At 40.3% G+C, this 20,189-nt stretch overlaps 2 protein-coding genes across 12 annotated transcripts in view; both read left to right on the plus strand.

The window, feature by feature from the left end:
• The window catches only part of LZIC (leucine zipper and CTNNBIP1 domain containing), an 11,174-nt gene extending 4,195 nt beyond the window's left edge, over positions 1-6,979 (plus strand). For all 4 annotated transcript variants that reach the window (XM_075520797.1, XM_075520799.1, XM_075520798.1 and 1 more), the window contains exons 5-7: positions 107-202; positions 2,029-2,110; positions 3,481-6,979. In XM_075520797.1, coding sequence (XP_075376912.1) covers positions 107-202; positions 2,029-2,110; positions 3,481-3,539 — 237 coding nt within the window. In that variant the 3' untranslated portion in view covers positions 3,540-6,979. The remainder of the gene's footprint in view (positions 1-106; positions 203-2,028; positions 2,111-3,480) is intronic.
• A 4,479-nt stretch (positions 6,980-11,458) lies between these two features.
• CTNNBIP1 (catenin beta interacting protein 1) overlaps positions 11,459-20,189 on the plus strand; it is a 35,129-nt gene continuing 26,398 nt past the window's right edge. For 2 of the 8 annotated variants that reach the window (XM_075520440.1, XM_075520447.1), the window contains exons 1-2: positions 12,142-12,261; positions 16,152-16,231. The gene's annotated coding sequence lies outside the window, so the exon portion shown is untranslated. Of the gene's footprint in view, positions 11,609-12,018; positions 12,113-12,141; positions 12,262-13,305; positions 13,325-14,813; positions 14,857-16,151; positions 16,232-18,892; positions 18,933-20,189 lie in introns of those variants that run through there. The other 6 variants (XM_075520441.1, XM_075520443.1, XM_075520442.1 and 3 more) reach the window with 6 other exon arrangements.

Genomic DNA, 20,189 nt, shown 5'->3' on the forward strand with positions numbered 1-20,189 from the left:
TTACTGATAATATTTTTAGGCTGTTGCATTGCTCATGCTGTTGTGTTGAGTGAAACTAATGGGAAGCTTACATATTTTGACTTATTTCCCCCCCCCGCCCATACAGATGGACCGAGACTTGATGGTTGGAAAGTTGGGACGAGACCTATACACGCAGCAGAAAGTGGAAATCCTGACTGCCCTCAGAAAGCTTGGTGAGAAGGTAAGGTGTTGGTATGATAGTTAGGTGAATAGAAATTTCTATCTATATGTTGAAGAGGAATTTGAAATCATTAAAATAAGAAATGACAACTTTTGTTTATGAGCAAATAATAAAATGCAGCTTGCTTTTTGTAGTACATAAACGTCCTTCCATTTTAATGCCAAGCTTTCTGAAACACTCTCCACTGAACATATATCAAATAGTATTGTACATTTATCTAAGGCTGTTTCCACTTCAAAATGCTTTCTTTGGGGAGTCATATGAATGAATCACAAATAAGCTGGTACAAGTTGATGGTATTTGTAGAAGCTACAAATCAAGTCTTCTACTGGCTAACTACCACCTCTCCACCTGGCAGGAACTATCCAAGACTTTGGATATACAGTGAGCTTTAATTTTGTATTAGTGATAATACCTACTTCTTGGTGTAAGATAAATAAATTGGAGAGATGAGCGATAAACTGATTGTTTCCCCGATGAGTACATCAGTGCCAGAACAATACCTGGTTTTTACCACTAGAGGGAGGAAGAGAAGTTGTTATTTCTTTTTGTTGCTGGTATATGAAGAAAATGGGTTGCTGTGTATCTCTGTACTTGAACTTTCTTAGGAAATGAGGGAATGTAATGGAAAAGATCAAGTGCAGTACTTAAAGAAGCTACATTCCAAGTAGGTGATATTAGCAAATGCTTTCCCTCAGAATATTTTTATTGCTTGGCTGTCAGAGGAAAAAACGCTTTGGAAATAGGTTAAAAGGCTAGTTAAGATTGTGAACTGAATGCCTGAAGATATTTAATCCTCCTGGCATGAGTTCCTTGGATCACTTCAGACAAGCCACCTCATGACGCTTTGACATAGCCTCTTTATCTTTTAAAATGATCAGTAACCTACTTCACAGAGGACTTGCTAGGATAGTAGTTTCACATCTGTTCTGAATGTGAAAAATGGTGGTAAATATTACATGTTTATCCGCACAATACTGCGGAATGTTAAGTAGGTATATGCTTGCTTACAAAGCACAGCAAAGGCAGGTAGCTAATGCTTTTTCCCTCATCCCGACATCATTCTGAATGCCTGTACCTGATTTTTATATTTTTAATAAATAAACCGACACACATACTGGGGACAGTTTGACACGCTTATGCTTTGCTTTAATAAGGGATATATATCTGAGGCTACTTAAATGAGCGAGTTTTACCTTAGAACATCTGAACCTTGCAAATGTAGGTTACTACTTCATTATTGTAAATATTTTATGGGCATCTGTCACAAGGCATCAGAGCACATACATAAAAGCAAAATATACATGTGCAAATTTCACTTTAAAGGAGGAGAACCATTTCTGGGTCATTGACTCTTAACATGGTCAAAGCTGGTAGTGACCGCATATTTTCGCTTTCCTCAGTAGATGATATGAAGTGAGCTTGGATATTAGCTCGTTACTGTATTGACCACACGACAAAAAAAGTAATTGACATCCTTTGCATAGTTTTGGTACAGAGGTACAGTGTGACCTTTTGATTAAAAGTTATCACTGGAGGTCAGCTTGAAACAGCGGTGCATGAAGAGGCATGTCTGATGTTGCATATGCTGTCCTTCCTGGGCTGACAGATGCCACTGAGAAAAAAATTCAGTGGTAGGGGGAGTAGTTTGCATTTTTACTTTGGCTTTTAATATGTTAGATAACAGTGCCACTTAAAAACTGCAAATTGGCAATTGCTGTAACCTGTCATAGTTCATGTATGTGCCCATGTAGATTGGAATCACAATGGTGGGAATATGCACAATTAAGGTACCAAGCTCACAGTTATGGCCTTTTTTGATTTAGCTCACTCCAGATGATGAGATGTTCTTGTCAGCAAATGCTGGTACAGCCCTGAGCCAGTTTGAGAGAGTCTCCACTGACCTTGGTAAGTTTTCATTCTCATAACTTCCAGTTTCTTTGCCTCATTGAAGACTTGATTAATAGAAATACCTGTGATTCCCTTATGAAAGAGAACAAAAAGATTCATGCCATTAAATTTTGATGTACATTTTTCTATTTTATTAACAATGAAACTCTGATACACTATCCATGAGGAAAAAGTAATGCAGCAAATAAATCCAGTGCCAAATGTCCATAAAATGCCAAGTGTTGCTCATAATGCTGAAGGCTTGAATGGTCTGTCTCAAGCAGAGATACCGTTCTTCCAGTTAAACACAGATCTCTTTTGCATTAATGACTCTCTTCAGGAGAGCCTTTTCCTCTGCTTGATGCAGACAATTTGGCAATTACTGGCACATTGTCAAAATACAGCTTTAAAGCACTCTTCTTGCCATGGTTGTCATAACTCTAATCATATTGACAAGACCAAAAGTTCAGTTTATAATATGCATTAAATAAGCCCAACAGTTCATTCTAGCATTACAGTTAGAACTCTGATGAAAGAACTATGAATGGCAGGAACATGCCAGACTAGGTCAGGGTACAAATAAACTGACTCCATGACCTACCTTTCAGTACTCCTCTTCCTGAGAGTGTAAGCAAGGTGAGAACCTTTTGCTCAAAAGGGTACTTCGTTAGAAGCTCTCTAGGTGTGTGGTGGGTCGGCCTTGGCTGGCCACCAAGCCCCTCTCTCATTCGCCCTCCTCAGCAGCACAGGGGGAGAAAATAAAATAAAAAATTCGTGGGTCGAGATAAAGTCAGTTTAATAAAGAGAAGCAAAGGAAAACGAAAATTTGTTCTCTACTTCCCATCAGCAGGCGATGTCCAGCCACTTCCTGGGAAGCAGGGTCTCAGTACGTGTAGTAGTTCCTTCTGACGAAAAATGCCTTAACAAATCCCCCACCTCCTCCTTTCTCCTAGCTTTTATTGTTGAGCATGGTGTCATAAGGTATGGACTATCCCTCTGGTCAGTTTGGGTCAGCTGTCCTGGCTATGTCCCCTCCCAACCTCTTGCCCACCCCAAGCCTACTGGCCTTTGGGGGCGAGTCAGCCCTGATGCTGTGCCAGCATTGCTCAGCAGTAGCCAAAACATGGGTGTGTTATCAACACCCATGCTAGCTACAAACACAAAGCGTGGCACTATGAGAGCTGCTATGGGGAAAGTGAACTCCATCCCAGCCAGCCCCAATACAACATGGCTGGTTTCAGACTTTTTAAAATTAGCTCGAATGTTCTAGTTTTCAAAATATAGGTTTGATTTCTTTTGATCTCGAATGTTTTACTTGATTTAAATTGTATATAAGGAAATTCACAATTTCTGTTAATGCTTACTGAAAATGTTTTTTCCTTTCATAGGATCAGGAGACAAAGTCTTTGCTCTAGCAAGTTTTGAAGTAGAAAAGGCAAAACAATGAAGAGGTGCGTGAGGCTTGTGTGTCTCCAGTTATCAGCAGCATTGGACTTCTCTCGTATTGCGTTTGGGTTTTCTATTTTTAACATGTTGAAAAAAAGAAAAGCAAAACAAAACCAAAAACAACCCAAACCCTAAACCTCTTGGGTTCTTAACCAGAAGATATGAAGTAAACAGCCTTAAGTGCACTTTGGAACCTTGGTGTCTGTACCCCTTAGTAACTTAAGCTCTGAGGCTGAACACTAAGTGGTACTCTAAAAACAAAAGCATGGTATGACTGTCTTTGGAAAGAATCAGCTATTTTGAACTTTTCTGAAAGTGTATTTCTCTAACTATTAAAACGTAATCTTTTTGCATGTGGTTGTAGCAAGCAGATCTTTTTCAGGAGCAGTCCTAATGAGTGAGTGGGTTTTTTTGGTGATTCTTCACATTGTTCTCAAGTTATCTTAACTTTTGTCTGGACTCCCTACGAAGTAGTTGATACTAGGAATGTGTTGAAGCTTTGAAAAATCGACATAGTTTATTTGAAATGCCATCTTTCTCCAAACTGTTTGCAGAAGAACCAAAATGAGACTGTATGCTGATCATTGGCCCTTAGCTGCTTGTTTGCTGTGCACATGAATGAGTGCCATTGTGTCCTAGCCTTGACTGACAAACAATGGAAGCCCTGTAGGGAGGCTTCTGGAGTAATTTAACCTTGTATATTGAAATGACAGGGAATTGCTAGGAAATGGCAATGAGAAGCCCTTTCTGTGACCTCTTACTTTAGCTCTGGGTGTAAAACTACATGCTACCGTTATTTCCCAGTATTTCTGAGATAGCATGAAATAGCTTGCAAGTAGAAAGAAGTTTAAAAAGGGCGGAAAAGCTCTCATTACGCGATTGGTGCAAGTGTTGCTCAGTCTATTTATCAGATGGTGGTGCTGTGAAGAGGGGAGGGTCTGTGCTTCCACAGGAAGTTAGAATCCTGAATCATCTCAGGGTGTAGGAGGTTATCTCATATTGTTGAGTTTTTAGCTCTGAGTGTGGAGAAACTAGTTGGGACTCTAGGTGTGTGTTTAACTTCCTGATAAACTATTTTTTTGTAAAATCAATATTAGGGATCTTGTTCTTAAAGTACTGGCAGCTTCACGCTTTAATTCAGTACTTGTTAGCGTTTTGGCTGAGCTGATTGGAAGTCTAACTCACTGAGAATTTTTTCAGCGTGAGAAATGTGCATTTCAGGTCTGCTCTACCCTTGGTACGTATTCAGGCGCTGATCTAATGATACTGGCAATCAAAAAAAAAAAAAGAGGCATTTCTTAATTGGATTTCATACCTGTTCCCATTCTTATTTTACCACTAGCTAGAGAAGAGGATATGAATAGAAGCCAAAAACATTTCTGTGGTCATCTTAGCTATTAGCTATTAACAATTGTCTTTTTCCTCTGAGCAGGAGGAGAAAAGCTTGATGTTTCCTTATGAGTGTTGCTTTGTCTGAAACTAGAAGCAGTAAATCCTAAATTCTTTAAGACAGTGTAGCTGCATGTAGACATATCTGTTCAGCTTACAGCTTCTGGCTGTAAAAAAAAAAAGGGGGGGCAAAAAAAAATTAATGCAAAAAAAGTTACTTCATGCAAACAAAATAATTTCCCTCTGTTTCTGTGCAAAAAGAGTTCAAACATTAGACAGTTTGGGGTCCTTTGGACTATATATTTTAATAGGGAGTTAGCACTTCCTTTCTTTGGAGAGCTTCAGAAGTGGAGGAAGCGTTATGAAATCTCATTGGCAAAAGGAGCATTTGGCTGTGTGTTGACGTGCTATTATTATCTGGCACCCCTCAGAGAGAGTGTGACTGGTAAGTCACAGTCAGTTCCCCTTCCCATAAGGTGGGGCAGAAATGTATCAGGAGAAGAAAGCTACCATTTTGCTGCTTAAACTCCACAAATTACCTGTTTTTTCTAAGTGATAAATTTATTTTTCCTTAAATGACAGCAAACTACAATAACCAAATGCCATAGTGGTTTATGCTAACTCTCCACCAAATGACATTAAAAAGAGGAGGTTAAACAGAGATCTCTACCTATATTGCTAAGGTGATCGGTGTTTCTTCAGGACAAACAGATTTTGTGCTGGTTTTAGTGACTGGGTATTTTTTTGACAACGTGTCTTATGTAAGTTTTAGGCATGTTTCTGAACTGATCTGTAAAATGTGATAACTGCCATCACAGTAAGTCTGTTGCTGGAAAGAAAAGGATGGTGATAATACTGGAAAGATCAGAATAATTCCTAGGAAAAAAGTGATCTTTTTTCCATCTTGTTAGTGCTTTGAATTTTAAAAATTAAGAAATAGATCTACTGAAAGGATGATACTGAATTCTTTTAGAATTAGTAGTGGTTTATAAACCAACTTTTAAACCCAAATGTTGGGTAGATTGAGTTCCAGTTTATGGTGGCATGACTGTTTTTGGCAACAGTGGAGTTGGACCTGCGTTTATCAGCAGTGAAGGTGACCCACTGTTCTGAGGAATCCTGTGTTTAATGGAGTAGAACATCTGTGTTTTACCTATCGTATATATATCTCTTAGGCTTTTATAGCTAGACTTGAGCTTCAGTGAGAACTGCCATTAAATTGAGTGAGTGGAGTGGAAATAGTCTTAAATTTAGATAGCCTATTGCAATGTTTATCTCAGTGTTGCATAGTAGTCCCTTAGACTAAGTGGGTAGCATAGATGATAAACAGAAAATTAACATGATCAGTCATAATTTAGATTGCACTTATAGGGCATAAATACCCTATAAATAAGCAAGTTCATCTAATTGTAAACTAGGACTGGAGTAGCGTAAACCAGAAAGCGTGTGTTTTAGAATGTATTTTGCTTTAACAGATATCCTTTTGAGATCTAGTATTTTACAAATGAAAGGATATACAGTATAGACAGCATAATTTATGTCTTTCACTGATGGAACTTTTTTCTCCTTTCCTTTTTTTTTTTTAAGAAGCTTTTATTTAGATGGGGTCTTTTGTCCATTACATCAGAACTATTTTCCTGTCAGGGACAGTATTATGTTCTCTGACAAAGGCTGATTGCAGCTTTATAGCTGAGAGCAGCTTATTAAAAGGTGTGTTATTAGACAGTCTAAAATTATTGAAAACAAAACAGTCCATGGGGACTGCAGCTGCCGCCTTCTCCTTTCTGCTCATTACTGGTGCTAAGTAACTCTTCTCCCCCCACGCCCCCCAACCTGCTTGCAACATTAGTATGTAAATTAAATCTCTCAGCACTCCCACAGATCACAGTAAGTTTACAGCACAATAATATGGAAATCTTTTTCCTTGCAGTTTTAGAGAGGTGTACGTTTCCAGGAGAAACTTTTTTTATTGATTTGCAGATATTACAGGATTTTTTCAAACTTTCTGTACTGCAGGCAGTTGTAAAATTCCTATTAAATTGATCCTTGGCTGAATATCTTTTTAACATTGTGTTCCTTCTGCTCTAGAAAAGATCTCTCGTAATTTAGATGGACAAAGATGAGATTGAGATCAATGACCAATATTATTGCAAGATTCACTATGCCAGGCCAGACTTCCCTTCTCAAAAGTTGTGAAGGGTCAGAAAGCATAGCTCTAACCCTGAGGCTGGATATGTCCTGCAGAATGCCCTGTAAATGTAATTTAACAAGGAAGCTGTTGATAATATGAAGCTATTCTTATGTTGACCCTAGCAAATAGTTATTTAAGTAACCTACTTGAAGTGGTTAGATTAATTTCAGAGGCATAGTAAGTTAATTGGTGTGCTGTGCTAAATAGTTTGACAAATAATCCTGCGATGTACCTCCACTAGTATCTCAAATGTTTCTGCAAGGGCTGGAAAAAAGTCCATAATCTATTTATTATAATAATCATTTGCTCAAATAAAAACTGGTAATAAAAGAACAATTCCTAAATGAAAGCATGGTTTTGTGGTTTAACGTACAAGCTTGTGATGTTTGAGTGCCATCCCTGGTTCAGCATTAGACCCAGGCAGATCACTTATTCTCTACACATCTTTCTCTCCTGGAGTAAAATACAGATTATGATACTCAAATACCGAGTGCTATGAAGTTGTTATTGATCATACATTGCTTTGAAGATTAAAAGTGCTTTGTTTTTTGTTTATCATTTTACTTCTGAAATAAGAATTGTAAAGTACAGTAGCTTTAAACACATCAGCAAAGTTGCCCAGAGTTCTTTTTGGCCATATATAACCTCCCTTTTTTAATCTTCTTTCTCTATAGGGTGAATCTAGTGATTGTACTGATCTAAAAGAAAAAGTGTTAGAGAGAAAATTGAAGCTTCAAATGCTCTGTCTCTCTTTATTCTGTCTTTGTCTCCTTGTATTATTTCCCTTCTTTGATCTTGAATGGAAAAGTAGCAAGTTATCTTTGTCTTAAAGGAAAAATACAAGGTTTCTTAAGAGATCCCTTAGTTCATCATGTTACCCTTCCTGTTAAAGTCAAATTCATTTTGATAGAGAATTCTGTGTTAATACCACCTACTGACGAGGCATTTAAGGCTGTATTGTTAGTGGCTGAAATGGTAGGCAAATTAAAATACAACCATTTGTCTTTGCTTCCAGTATGGCCATGCCCTTCTTATATAAGGACAAATATAATTTTTACATTGTAGAGAAATAAAAGTCAGCCTGCAGGCATCTTTTGGTTTCCCTACTTCCATCATTTTTAAATTATCCTCACTGAGTTCTGGGGAAGTCTTTTCGACTAGGGAAGTAAACTCTTATTTCAGTTCTGTCTGCTTAGCTACCCACGAGGCAGGAGTAGGAGTGCTCATACTGAAGTTTTTCTCTAGGAGTCATGGAAAATGTGACATCTTGTCTTGCTATGAGGTGGTTGGGTTTTTTTAACTTTACCTTAATAGGGTTTTACGCCTGTGAGGGAGAGGGGAGAATTACTGGAGTTTATGTTGCCCAAGATTTCTCTCCCATAACTTTTAAACATCCAAGCTTCCCATCTCAGTCAGGCGGGAGCTGCTGATGTTCAGAGCATCTGAAAAGGTGGCCTAAAGTATCTGACACTATCTGACAGGATAAATAAAAACATTTCAGAATAAGTAGTCTCTAAAATAAGGTCTTAAAAGAGAAAATACAGACATAAGGTTAATGGATCTAACTGTATGTAAGGCATTGCTGTATCATGCAATGAAATACCTACTGTAATTTAACACACTAATGTGTTAGTGATATATTTAATAGCAGATTTCTTTTTAAAACAAGTTCTATCTTGCTATCATAATAGTTTGCTACTTCATAATGTTTAGGATCATGTTTTCCACATGCCTCCAAAAATGGGTCAGGAATAATTGCAGATGTACTGAAAACCATCAGGCAGAACCACCTGCAAATCCTGTGGACAGAAGCGTTAATGTCTGGGTAAATTGCTTCTCTTTTGATTGTCCAGTTAATATCCTTGTAAGCTGAAGATTGAGATTAAATTCTGTAATGTTGTCATAAAAGAGTGTGCTTTGCAACTTTGTAAATACCAAATTTAATCTGGGAGCACTTCTGGTTTTGAATAAAATATGCAGCTGAGAAGGTTTCTTACCATACAAACTAAGTCTGGATTAACAACAACAACAAAAAGATTGTCATAGTCTTTTTTTTTTTTTTTACACTAAAGGGCTTTTTTGTCCATCCCTCTAAAATATCTCTGCATACCTCCTCACTGCACAGTCTGTAGAAACATTAAATATTGTAACTAAGGCAGCTGAACTATTTCTTTAATTTTCTAGTATACTCTCTCTAATCTACGCAAGTTGTGCTCGCCACTAGTCATGGAAATTTCAACTGACTGTTGTGACCCTACATAATTTATTGTAGTGTCCCAAGTATGCAAAGAGTTGAGTGGCTGAACTACATTTAATTTTCAGGAAACACTCTACTTTTCCTGCATCAGAGCAGGATTTTGATGGATTGGAATTGTCAGACTAAGTCTGAAATATAAAAGATTACCGAAAGAAAGAAGATTCCAAACTAAAAACAATTCCCTCATTGGGTACCATACACATCTTTGAGAGAAACAGTTTTCATTCTTGTTGCATGTGGTTAAATCAGATGGATAATGAAAGCAGGGCTTGTGCGTACAGATGCTGCTAGAAGCCCTTAATGAGAGGGAGATGCCAACAAATACAGAGGGACTTGGAGGGTGGAAGCAGCTGTACTGTGAAGGAATCCTAAATGAATTTCAGAGCTGATGAAGAAAGAATTGGAGATCAGAGGAGGACGGAGTGAATTGGGAGATTTTTTTCTAAGTCAAGCAGGGATTCAGAGGAGAAGGTTTCATGAAGTTTGGCTTACTAGGACAAACAGCAGCCTTGTTAAACAGAAGAGATTAGAAGCTACTGAAAAGAAAAATCCATTTAATCTGTTAGATTTTTATAAAACAATATCCAGTCTTCATACAATACTTGTAGAAAGGTTAGAAAGACTTACCCTTTAGATAATTAAACTTCCTAACATTCTCCTGCTGATGATAAGCTGTATTATTCCCTTTTGGTGGTTGGGGCAAGTAGGGTGACAAGTGGTAAGATAATAGATTTGATCAAGTGCGGTGCACTTGTATTTTCTGTTTACTTCGTGAAGGTCTGTGCATTCCCATGAGACATGAACACTATTCTACTACATCTGTGGCGGAGCTAGGAGTTAAGACATCTCTCAAGCATCCATCGTGTCTTACGATAATAAAAGTAACTACTATAATGGCCAGTTGTCACCTTGCTTCATAGCTAAACATCTCAGTGAGCTTGATGGTGGCAAACTGAGGTGGGGCAGAAGCTGATTTAGACTCAGTGATTTAAGAAAATAAATCTAAAATTCTCCAAGGGTAGAGGAAGCCTTATAGTATCTCTCTGCTAAAACCCATTCTAAATAAATGCGGGATGTTAAATTTATGCTATATAAGATTGCATTATGCTGTAGTACAGTCAGCCAGCTAAATTAGGAGAGCTAGACAATACTTAGTCATAAAATGGTGTTTTGCCCATGATGTTATCAGTGAGAAAATTCATACTATTGCAAAGATGCAAATGATGGCTTAATGATACGCTCCTACTAGCATAAGATGCTTTTAGATCTTTCCCTCAGACTCATGTACTGTGCTAATTAACAGTAATCCAACTGGAGGATCCCAGAGCAATGCTTCTGCATATTTTTTTCAGCTTATGCTGAAGCTCTTATGTTCTTTTCTTAAATAATTAATAATCATTACTGCCTGCTGTGCTGTGGGTATGTGCTAGTGATCTCAGATCCCAGCATATTTGCACCATTCCTGTTCCTGTCAGCAGCTTGGTTTTGCTCTTTGCATAGGCTTTCATGTTAAGACCTTCATTAGCTGGCAGTGGGGTATGGATTTCAGTGGCAGTGGGCTTTGATGTCATTAAGCAGCAAGCTGTTAAAGGAAGTGCCACCTATTTCATTACTGTGACTATTTTTATGCAATTAAGTTAAATACCGAGTAGAAAACAGATGTGTTTTGCTAAATAACACTTAGTACACAAAGCATTTTTATCTTCAGGAATTCTATACTTACCTTGCTGGCCCCACTGATGCATATTATAGGTAAGCAGCATTACTGTTAAGCCTGGTGGGAAACCGAAATGCAGATTAGTGATGGAGCAGGGGTGATGAACCTCTGTCTTTTTTTTTTTTTAATTAATTTCTCTCTGTGTTCACTGTGGTTTTACTCTGCTTCTGTCTGTCTAGGGGAAGGATTACTTTATTTTTGAGTGCTTGCATGACCAAATGGATATTTGTTCTAGCTGGAGGTTCTCAGAAGATGGCATTTTCTATATTGGCTGAATTAGCCTGAATTAAGCTGTACTGAATTTTGCAGTGTCTTTAACTTTCTTAGCATAGCGTTATGGAAAAGTGGTCACGTAACCTGTTTTAACATTAATATGATTTATCTGATACGATACTACCGGCGAAGTCGTGCTCCTCAGCCTCGCCCCGCTGACAGGCAGCTAGAGGAAAGCGGCAGCTCGGGGGGACGCTCGGCCCCAACTCATTTCAGAGTCCGAGTCAAAGGATGTTTCTTCAGGTAAGCATATGGCTAATGCCAGGAACTAGGCTGCGTGCCCCTGGGCTGCCAGCGTCTTGTATGTCACCGTCTATCCCGATGGAGAGGCTCTATCGCTGGGGGGGGGGGGGGGGGGTAGCGGATGAGTGCCAGCGGTTTGCTGCTTCGCCGCTGCCCGCCCTCCCCGGGGAGCTGTGCCGGGGGTCCTGCAAGAGGGGGTCCTGCAAGAGGGGGCCCTCCGCAGCACGGCCTTCGCCCTCCGCTCCCTCCCGCTCTTCTCGGCGGGTTCTCGCGTGGGCGCGGCGCCGCGGCCCGGCCCTGCCCGCTCCTGCCCGGGGGCTGCGCGCCGGCCCCGCCCCTTCCCCGCCGCGCCCCGCCCCTCGGCGGCCCCGCCCCGCCCCTTCCTCCCGGCCGGCTGGCGGGTGGTGCCTGCGGCGCCGCCGCTGCCCTGGGCGCCGGGACGCGGCGGGTCCCTCCCCCGGAGCCGCCCAGGCACCTCCCTCCCTCCCGCCTTGGGCCGCCGCGGTGAGTCACGACGGAGGAGGCGGCCGCTCGGCTCCGCTCCGCTCCGCACGGCTCCGCTCGCCTCGCCCGCCCGCCCGCGCTGAGCGCGCCCGGCTGCCGCCGCCGCCCGTGCCGCAGGACCGCCGGGGCCGGCCCGGCCCCGCACGCAGGTGAGCGCGGCTGCCCTTTGTGCGCGGCGCCCGGCCGCGAACAAAGGCGCTCGCCCGGGCCGGGGCGCCGCTCCGCCGGCCCCGGGCCTCCGCTCCGCCGCCCCGCCGGGGCCGGCTCCCGCGCCCCTTCCCCGGCCCCGCGCGGAGCCCGGCTCGGGGCCGCGGCCGCCGACCTCCCCGGGGCCCGGCGGCGGAGGCAGCGGCGGCCGAGCGGTCGCGGGCGCCGGCAGGCCGTGGCCCCGCGGCACAGGTACGGGAGGTGCCTTTTTAATTTTCTGGCATCATCTCTGACGTCATGCGGCACCCTGTTTCACGGCGGCGGTGTCCCACCCCAGCAATGGCTGCGTTCTTGCGGCAGGTGAAGTCATCCCCCCGTAAAGGTGCTTCAGGGGCGCCGGAGCCGTCGGGAGGGCAGGTGTCAGCTCCGCGGGCGATAAAACGCGCTGCCTGGACGCCCCGGCTCAGGGCAGCCCCCGTCTGTCTCGCAAAAGGTGCGCGACGCTGCACGGCGTCCCGGCCCTCGGCGTGAAACGCCGGTGGCGCGCGTGGGAACGATGCTTCTCGGCCACTATTTAATAGAGGGCTTCCCTTGGAGGTAATTTCTACCTTGGCTAAAAATTGTGTTTCTAGGGCGTCTGAAGCAGCGCTCCGTAACTTTCAATTTAGTGTAAAGATGGGCGATATTTGTTGGCACGCAATAGTTCTGTATCCCTTGGAAAGGTACGTGAGAGAGGAACAGCATCATTTTCCAAATTGGAATATGTTAATACTCCAGAAAGCAGATGAGCGATGATACTAGTGTCTGCTTAACATCCAGATGTGCTTCACCGGGGTACATTTGAGTTTCAGACTTGCATTTGCTTTCTCCTCAAGAAGAGAATGTTTTGCTCTGTTGTATATCATCTTTTATGTGACTGTTCCTCATCTTGGCACATGGAACAGAATAAGCTTTGATGCTCTGTGAGATGAGAGCAAGACATTCTGCAGATGTGGTGGTTTAAAAAAAAAAAACAAAACCAAACCACCAAACTCCAAAAAACAGCCAATATTGGAAGCACGTTAGGTACGCTTGTTTAGTTTTTTGATCTGAGTTGGCTCGAGTATGGTGACAGGCGTGTCTCTTAGGTATTTTAAGAACATAATTTTTAAATACATTTATGAAATCAAAGTTTTACATTTAGTTTTTGTTGGCCGCTGAGTTTGCAAGCTGTCAACTTCTTTTGCCCTCGGTATTTTTGGAGCTCACGTGTGATGTGAAATAGCCTGCTGAAGGAGAAACACGACGTAAAGGGTGAAAAGTGAGAGGCTAAACTACGTATTTCAGGTGGGTTATTTTGAAAGTACGGGTATTCAAGGTGAGGGGGCATACAGAAAGCTCCATATTACAGCTTTTTTTAAAAGCAGGCTTATTTTCTTATCAATCGAAAAGCTACTGTTTGCCTTGACAAACAGATTCAGCTGGAAAATGGGGGCAGGTGTACTTCAGATACAGTGGAGTTGCTTCACTTTGCCATTAGCTGAAGAAGCATCATCTCATACCGTATCTCTGGCATCTTGGTAGAAATTGGCAGCTGCTTCGCTATAATTTAGAGTTGTTGGTAAATGGATTTGCATGCTCTCTTAGTTGATACGGTGCATTGTAATAGTGTAAATCTAAAAGGAAGCGCATAGGATTGAACAAATGCAAAGAGCGAAGGCCATTTTGAACCAGTTAACTGATAACCGGTTGGCTGAAGTTTTATGGCTTACCCAAAATTGCTTCAAAGCAGTAGTTCTCTTTTAGTTCATTTTAAGCGTTGCAACAGAAGCTATGCAAAGTTATATAGGAGGTAAAAGTGCTTTCAGGATTCTTTTTGACAGCCAGGTGGGAAGATGCTGAAATCTTCACCAGGAGAATCATCCCACAGCCTGATAGGAGTCACTGCAGTAAATACGTGTCGGATGTACCACAGTTGTCGTTTGCCTGAGTGCCTGCTTGCAGTTGTGTGTAGGAGCTCTCTGTGTTGCACAAGCAGTGTAGGTGTGCGGGGAAAGGCGGCTGTCTGCTCACGATATGAATCGGAGCTTCTCTCTCTTGTCTTAACAAGAATTGGTTAACACTCACACATTTCCCTAGGTGTATAACATAATAAAGTTAAGTATTAGGGCTGCACAGAAAGCAAGCTGTCTATCCCGATTTTATGGGAAATCTGTAGTTGTATCCATGTCTGCTCTCTTCCGTCCTCTGCCGTTTCCCTCCTTCCCCATCCAGGGCTTTAGAGAACTTTGCAAGAGGAGAGAGAGGTTCCCAAAACAATTTGTGTTATTTTCTAAACAAAAACACAAGCAAACTGAAACAAACCCTAAATTTTGTAATTGCAAACATTGGCTGTGATATAAATCTATTGCTAAAAATTAAAAAGCATCCTGCAGTTCCATACGGGTAAATACAGCTGACACCTGAATGTGTTTGATACGGTGAAACTAATGGTAAAGGCTGATGCTTTGCCTAGGAAACAACTTGTGTGAAATTGATCTTTATATTAGTTTAATATGAACTTTTCCCTCTCCAGAGTGTGTGTCATCCATAACCAACACAAAAATTTATGATTTTTAGTAAGTATTTCAATTTATAAGTTTGTTGTTGACTACAAAGCATCCCTCCTGAGCATCTGACCTAGTTTTAAGCGTCAAAAATGCGCCCAAGTGCTGTGCGTAGAGAGAGGCAATAGGCTTTTGGAGGCTGCTGCTGAATATGCTTGGAGAAACTTCCAGTAAAGTTTTTTCCAAAAAAGAAGGATTAGGTATCTTCAGAAATATTTCTACGCATGCGGACGCAAAACCGTATGTCTTTTTATTGCAAGCTGTCATCAGCTCGGATTTCCTGCTGAAATGCAACAAGGCGAGCAGAGGCTGTTACAGCTGTACCACACCATTGTGTACCTAATGCACAAGCGATTGAACCTGATGTTAATGTTTTTAATTGGAAAAAATTGTAATCCTCCTAAATATGCCAAATGTTTATGTTCTGGGAGTTGGCGTAAGTGTTATAGCTAGAAGGTGGTTATCATTCAATTTTCAGATAGTGAGACGAAATTACTTTTTCTGCTGTTTCCAAATATGTTAATAGTCATGATGGTAGAGCTGGTCAATGATGTTCTTTATTTAAACTCTCAATGTACTTCTGGAACGGTATGGTGGGATATTCAGCCAAAAATAAACCTTGATTTGTAATAAGAAAGATGCCCAAAAAATCATAGTGTTTAATAGTTTTAATTGAGCCCTCTTTAAAAAAGCACTTAGTCCTGTATGTTTTTCCTACAGACTAACTGAAATCCATCATACCTTCTAAGATTCTCTCTGAAAGTATACATATATAAGTATTTTTTGATTTTTTTTGTCTTCTGTGTTAGACCGTCTAACCAGAAACCATACATAATTCATAATGCCTTTTAAAAAATATTCTTTTAAAGTAACTCTCTGCATCACAGATATTAGAGATTTTTTCTTTTGTCATTGTACAGTTTGAGAGTTCTGATTTGCTGGAAAAGTAATAGCATCCATTAATTTAATTCCAGTAAAGCTATTGCATGTATACAAGTATGTGAATAGTCCCAGAAGATGTTTAGGTTTTGACGCTGATGTACACCAATATGTAAATGATTGGAATGAAAACGTTTTGTCACCTAAGAAATGTCCTGTCCGCATCCTACGAAAGGTTGGTAGTCTAATGGTCGTGCTTCTAAGTACATGGGAGAAATGACACGTAAATAGGTTTTAAATGTACTAAAAACTTTTTACCAACAAACTTGATTTCGTTTATAAAAGAAACAAACCACTTTGATTACTGTTGTTGCTGCTGTGGTATCTCTGAGAATGGATGAGACTTACAGTTCTTTTTCCCTTTAAAGAGCCGTGGCCTGTCCCTGAACTTCGATTGGCATAAGAAAGCAGATAGACCAGAATGAGCAAAACTACGGAGTGTTAATAGGTGAGAAGAAACCAAAGATCAGAAAAATAACTGAAAAGCATTAGTTGGTAATTGAATAAGGAGAACGCTCTTCTGACTCTGGGATTTATTTTCAGACTCGGTGTTGGGGAAGCATTATGTAACAAATGCTCAAAAAAAATGAGGAAAGTTAATTTCTTGTTTCTGCTTGCTACTGGTGACGTGACAGAATGTTACGGTGTTTATATATGGTTAAATGTTGGTTTGAATTTAGGAAGTGTAATGATACTTCTTGGTTTTCAATAAGAATTTTCAAGGTTTTACAGAAGATCAAATCTGCCAAGCCTATTTTTCTTTTTAAAAAAATAGTATACGTATATCATCGTTATTAATGCTATTCTAAAAAGCAAACAAACAAAAAACCCACACAGCCTAAAAATCTCATCTGGAGATTAACTGCCATGAAAAAAACCCTAAAAATTTCAACTTCTTGCATTATTGGAATTCCTGTGACTGACTAAATTAGCTACTGATTGGGGAACAGAAGTGGAGCCAATAGATTTGTGCAACCATTACACTTGTCTCAGGATGTTCTGTTTTATTTCCTGCAAATATGTAGACCAAGGATTTATTTGATTTTTTAGAAGGTCCATTTTCTCTGTTACGAGGGTAACTAACAAATATGGAAGCACCTTAAGTAATGAACCCTGTTTATGACCATGACCAAGCTCTGAAACTTTCTGACTCAGTTTATCCTTCTATAATATTAGTTGACTACTTCACAAGAATGTTAAGATGTTTAATTAAAGTGTAATTGTTTTGCCTCTGAACTCATCCAGGTCCTGATTCAGCGCACATTGAAGTCAGTGAGGAGCTTTTAATTAATTTCATTGAGCTTTAAATAAGTATACGTGTACGCGCACCCGTGTACGCTTAAAGGAAATGTGACCTAAATTTTTGCGGCAGAGTTTCTGTAAAGGAGCAGTGTAAATACTGAAACCGTTTAAGGTAAAGTACCGATGGAAGGCTTTTTGTAGACAGGAGAAGGGGATAGCGCAACTGCAGTGGTCTCTGGTGCCTGTTGCCGTGCTAATGTAATTTTAATAGAGTTTCTTACCTTTGAGAGCGCTGGATCTCATATGGAAAACTGAAAATTTCATTGGGTCCTGGCAGCTTGCTCAGTTGGTTCGGGGAGGCAATATCAGACTTGAAGACAAACACAGTTAACTGAATGTTTATGCAAAAATGGTCAGCAATAACACACTTAAAATATAATTAACTTTAAGAGTTGATGCCAAATTGAGAAAAATAGGAGCATTCACATCTGCTTAGCTGCCTTTTTTCAGGAATGTCTGTAGATGCCAAATAATACTCATTGGTTTATGTGGAATTCATGAAAGGTTTTGCTTAACTTCAGAGGTCAGAAACATCAGGTTTTTTAAACAGAACTTTTATCACTGCAAATTTGGTCAGCAGCTACAGGGGACTCGGCAAAATAAACCTTTCACAGTTCACATAAAACTGTTTGCAACGGTTTTCTTAATGTTTCACTGTCATGATTCTTAGTTCACTAGCTCTTACAAAATAGGTTTTAAACCTTAGACAAAATTTTGTATGCGTAATAGCGTGTGTGAGGAAATACGGTTTTGGCACCTTGTTTTGAATATATCCATTTAGTCGTTCTTTTCTTGGTAGCTGCAGTTGTTGACATAACTGCTATAAGCTCCTTCCCTTTGTTGAGAAACTAAATATAATAAAGATGTACTGTAATTGTACTAACGGTTTGGGAAGTGCCGGAATCTGTCTGCAACTTCAATAATTCCCTTTCCCTGTTCTGCCTTAAATTGGTGGTTGTTGCATGCAATCCTGCTCCTGGAAATTTCTGAAGTGGTCTGGAATCTTGGAGTAGTTTGAACGTGCAGGAGGATCAGCCTTGTCTTGAGCGTTGTTGTTAATGGTCTCTGGGCTGACACCTTTTGTTATTATTGGTATACGTTGGAGTTTGATTAATCAAAATACATATTGTTGCATCTGCAGGATGCTCCCATTCTTAGGGGAGCGATTGCCACTTATTCTGTAAATGCACCGAATTTTATGTATATAGGAGACCTTGAAACAATCAGTTTTAAGTATTTGACTTCATCAGTGTTGATCTCTGAATAAAACAAACTTGCCACACAATTCCACATACAGTTTTCCATGCAGCTCAGCTTGGTTGCCTTTAACATACGTGCATTCTCAATCTTGCCTGGGATTCTTCCAGTTTTCGTCATACTCTGAAGTTAACCAGTCTCAGCACTGATTGGGACTTGACATAACCCTTAAAAACCCGCTGTAGTCCATAGTTTATTTCTCTCCAGCCCATGCGTGTGGGTTTGTACGGTAGTGCTAAAGGGAGATTTCCGCTGTCAAACTAATGACCTCATACAGGTTTATTTCTCAGTTCAGGGCTAATATAATTAAGGTAACATTCAAAATTGTGGCTAGGGAGGAAGGAAATTGCATCCCTTTTCCTGAGAAATAGGAAGTCTCTTGAAGGCAAGATTTCCTTCCTTGTAATCCCACTTTACCAAAAAATATGGAAAGCAAAATGTCTGTGGTAAAATTGGTGTGTAATCAGGAACTGGTTTTAAACCTGTGAACGTTAAAAGTCCTCTCTTAAAATTGACAAGGATTTTTTTTCCTTCCTCCTCTCTCCATCAGATATCTTTGCAGCATGGTCTTGTTTGGTGACCTAAAGAAGGTAACAAAAATCCTTTTCTTGTGCTTTTTGGTTTTAAGAAGTCCTTCAGAGAAGAGAGGAACTGGCATACTTTTGCACATATGATTAAAACAGCTATTTAGACCAGTTTATGAAACACTATAGAGGAAAGTTCTCAAGGAGTATTATTTTATGAAGGTCCTAGAAGCAGGGGTCTCTTGCCCATATTATCCAATAATATTAACAAATCACTGAGGAGGCAAAGGTTTTGTGTTGTGGTTCATGCAAAAAAGATGACCAAGGAATATTTCATATTAGACAAATAGCCATTAATTCTTAGTTCAACTTGCAGCAAGAGCTATTACTAAAATACCTCTTTAAATGGTTTAAAAAATTAAACCATACATTGATTCAAAGCTGAAACCACTTCTTTGCTTTTTTTGGTTATGCAGAGCATCCATGGGGAAAGCAGCACAGAAGTTGGGTTTTTTTTTTCCCCTCCTCCCATCTAAAGAGGCAAGATAAGTGTGTGTCATAAGGGGTGTATTTATCACATTTTACAGCAAATTTTATTGATGTATGAGGCCAGAACAATATTTTGTGGTGTTGTCCCATGGTTAGGCAATTTTGGTAGTCAAGAACTATTAATCTAAGAGTCTCTGGTCCTAACACTGTACTTTGAGACAGTATTGCAAAATATTAAAATGCTAAGTAGTCACCACCCTAATAACAGCTCACGTTTAATTGCTTTAAAAAAATCTAGTGGGCCATAATCTCTCTGCTGTAAAAGATCTGTAGGCGTTTTCGGTGTAAAATGTATATGATCTGGCATTAATGATGTTCAGATGTCAGTATAAATTACAGGGCAGCATAGGTCACGTTTTAAATTGAAAGCTATCTCTAATATGCTAGGCATCTGTAGAAAGATACTGTGCTGATGAGTACCAAGGAAGCGCCTATAAATATAATGGTGCTTCAGTGAGTGGAATAGGGGAGAGAAGTCCTTGCAGTAGGCATTACTCCCGATGTCTGCCATTTCTGGTTAAATATAACAATGCAGTGTGCTTAAGCTGCTGAGAAGTTGGTCACTAGACCACAGGCAGTTTGACTCCAAATATGGTACTTCTGCTTTTTGGGGGCTTTTACCGCATGCTTGTAAATGGAAATTAAATGTTATTGTTATTTTAACTGCTTACAGATACTGGAGTTTTGCCTATTCTGATTTTAGACTGTTCTGTAATGGTTTAGGGTTGGTTTATAGTGTCACTTGCCTTTTTGTTAAAGTTGACCGAAACATCA

Source organism: Mycteria americana, chromosome 18, assembly GCF_035582795.1.
Source record: "Mycteria americana isolate JAX WOST 10 ecotype Jacksonville Zoo and Gardens chromosome 18, USCA_MyAme_1.0, whole genome shotgun sequence".
Lineage (NCBI taxonomy): Eukaryota > Metazoa > Chordata > Aves > Ciconiiformes > Ciconiidae > Mycteria > Mycteria americana.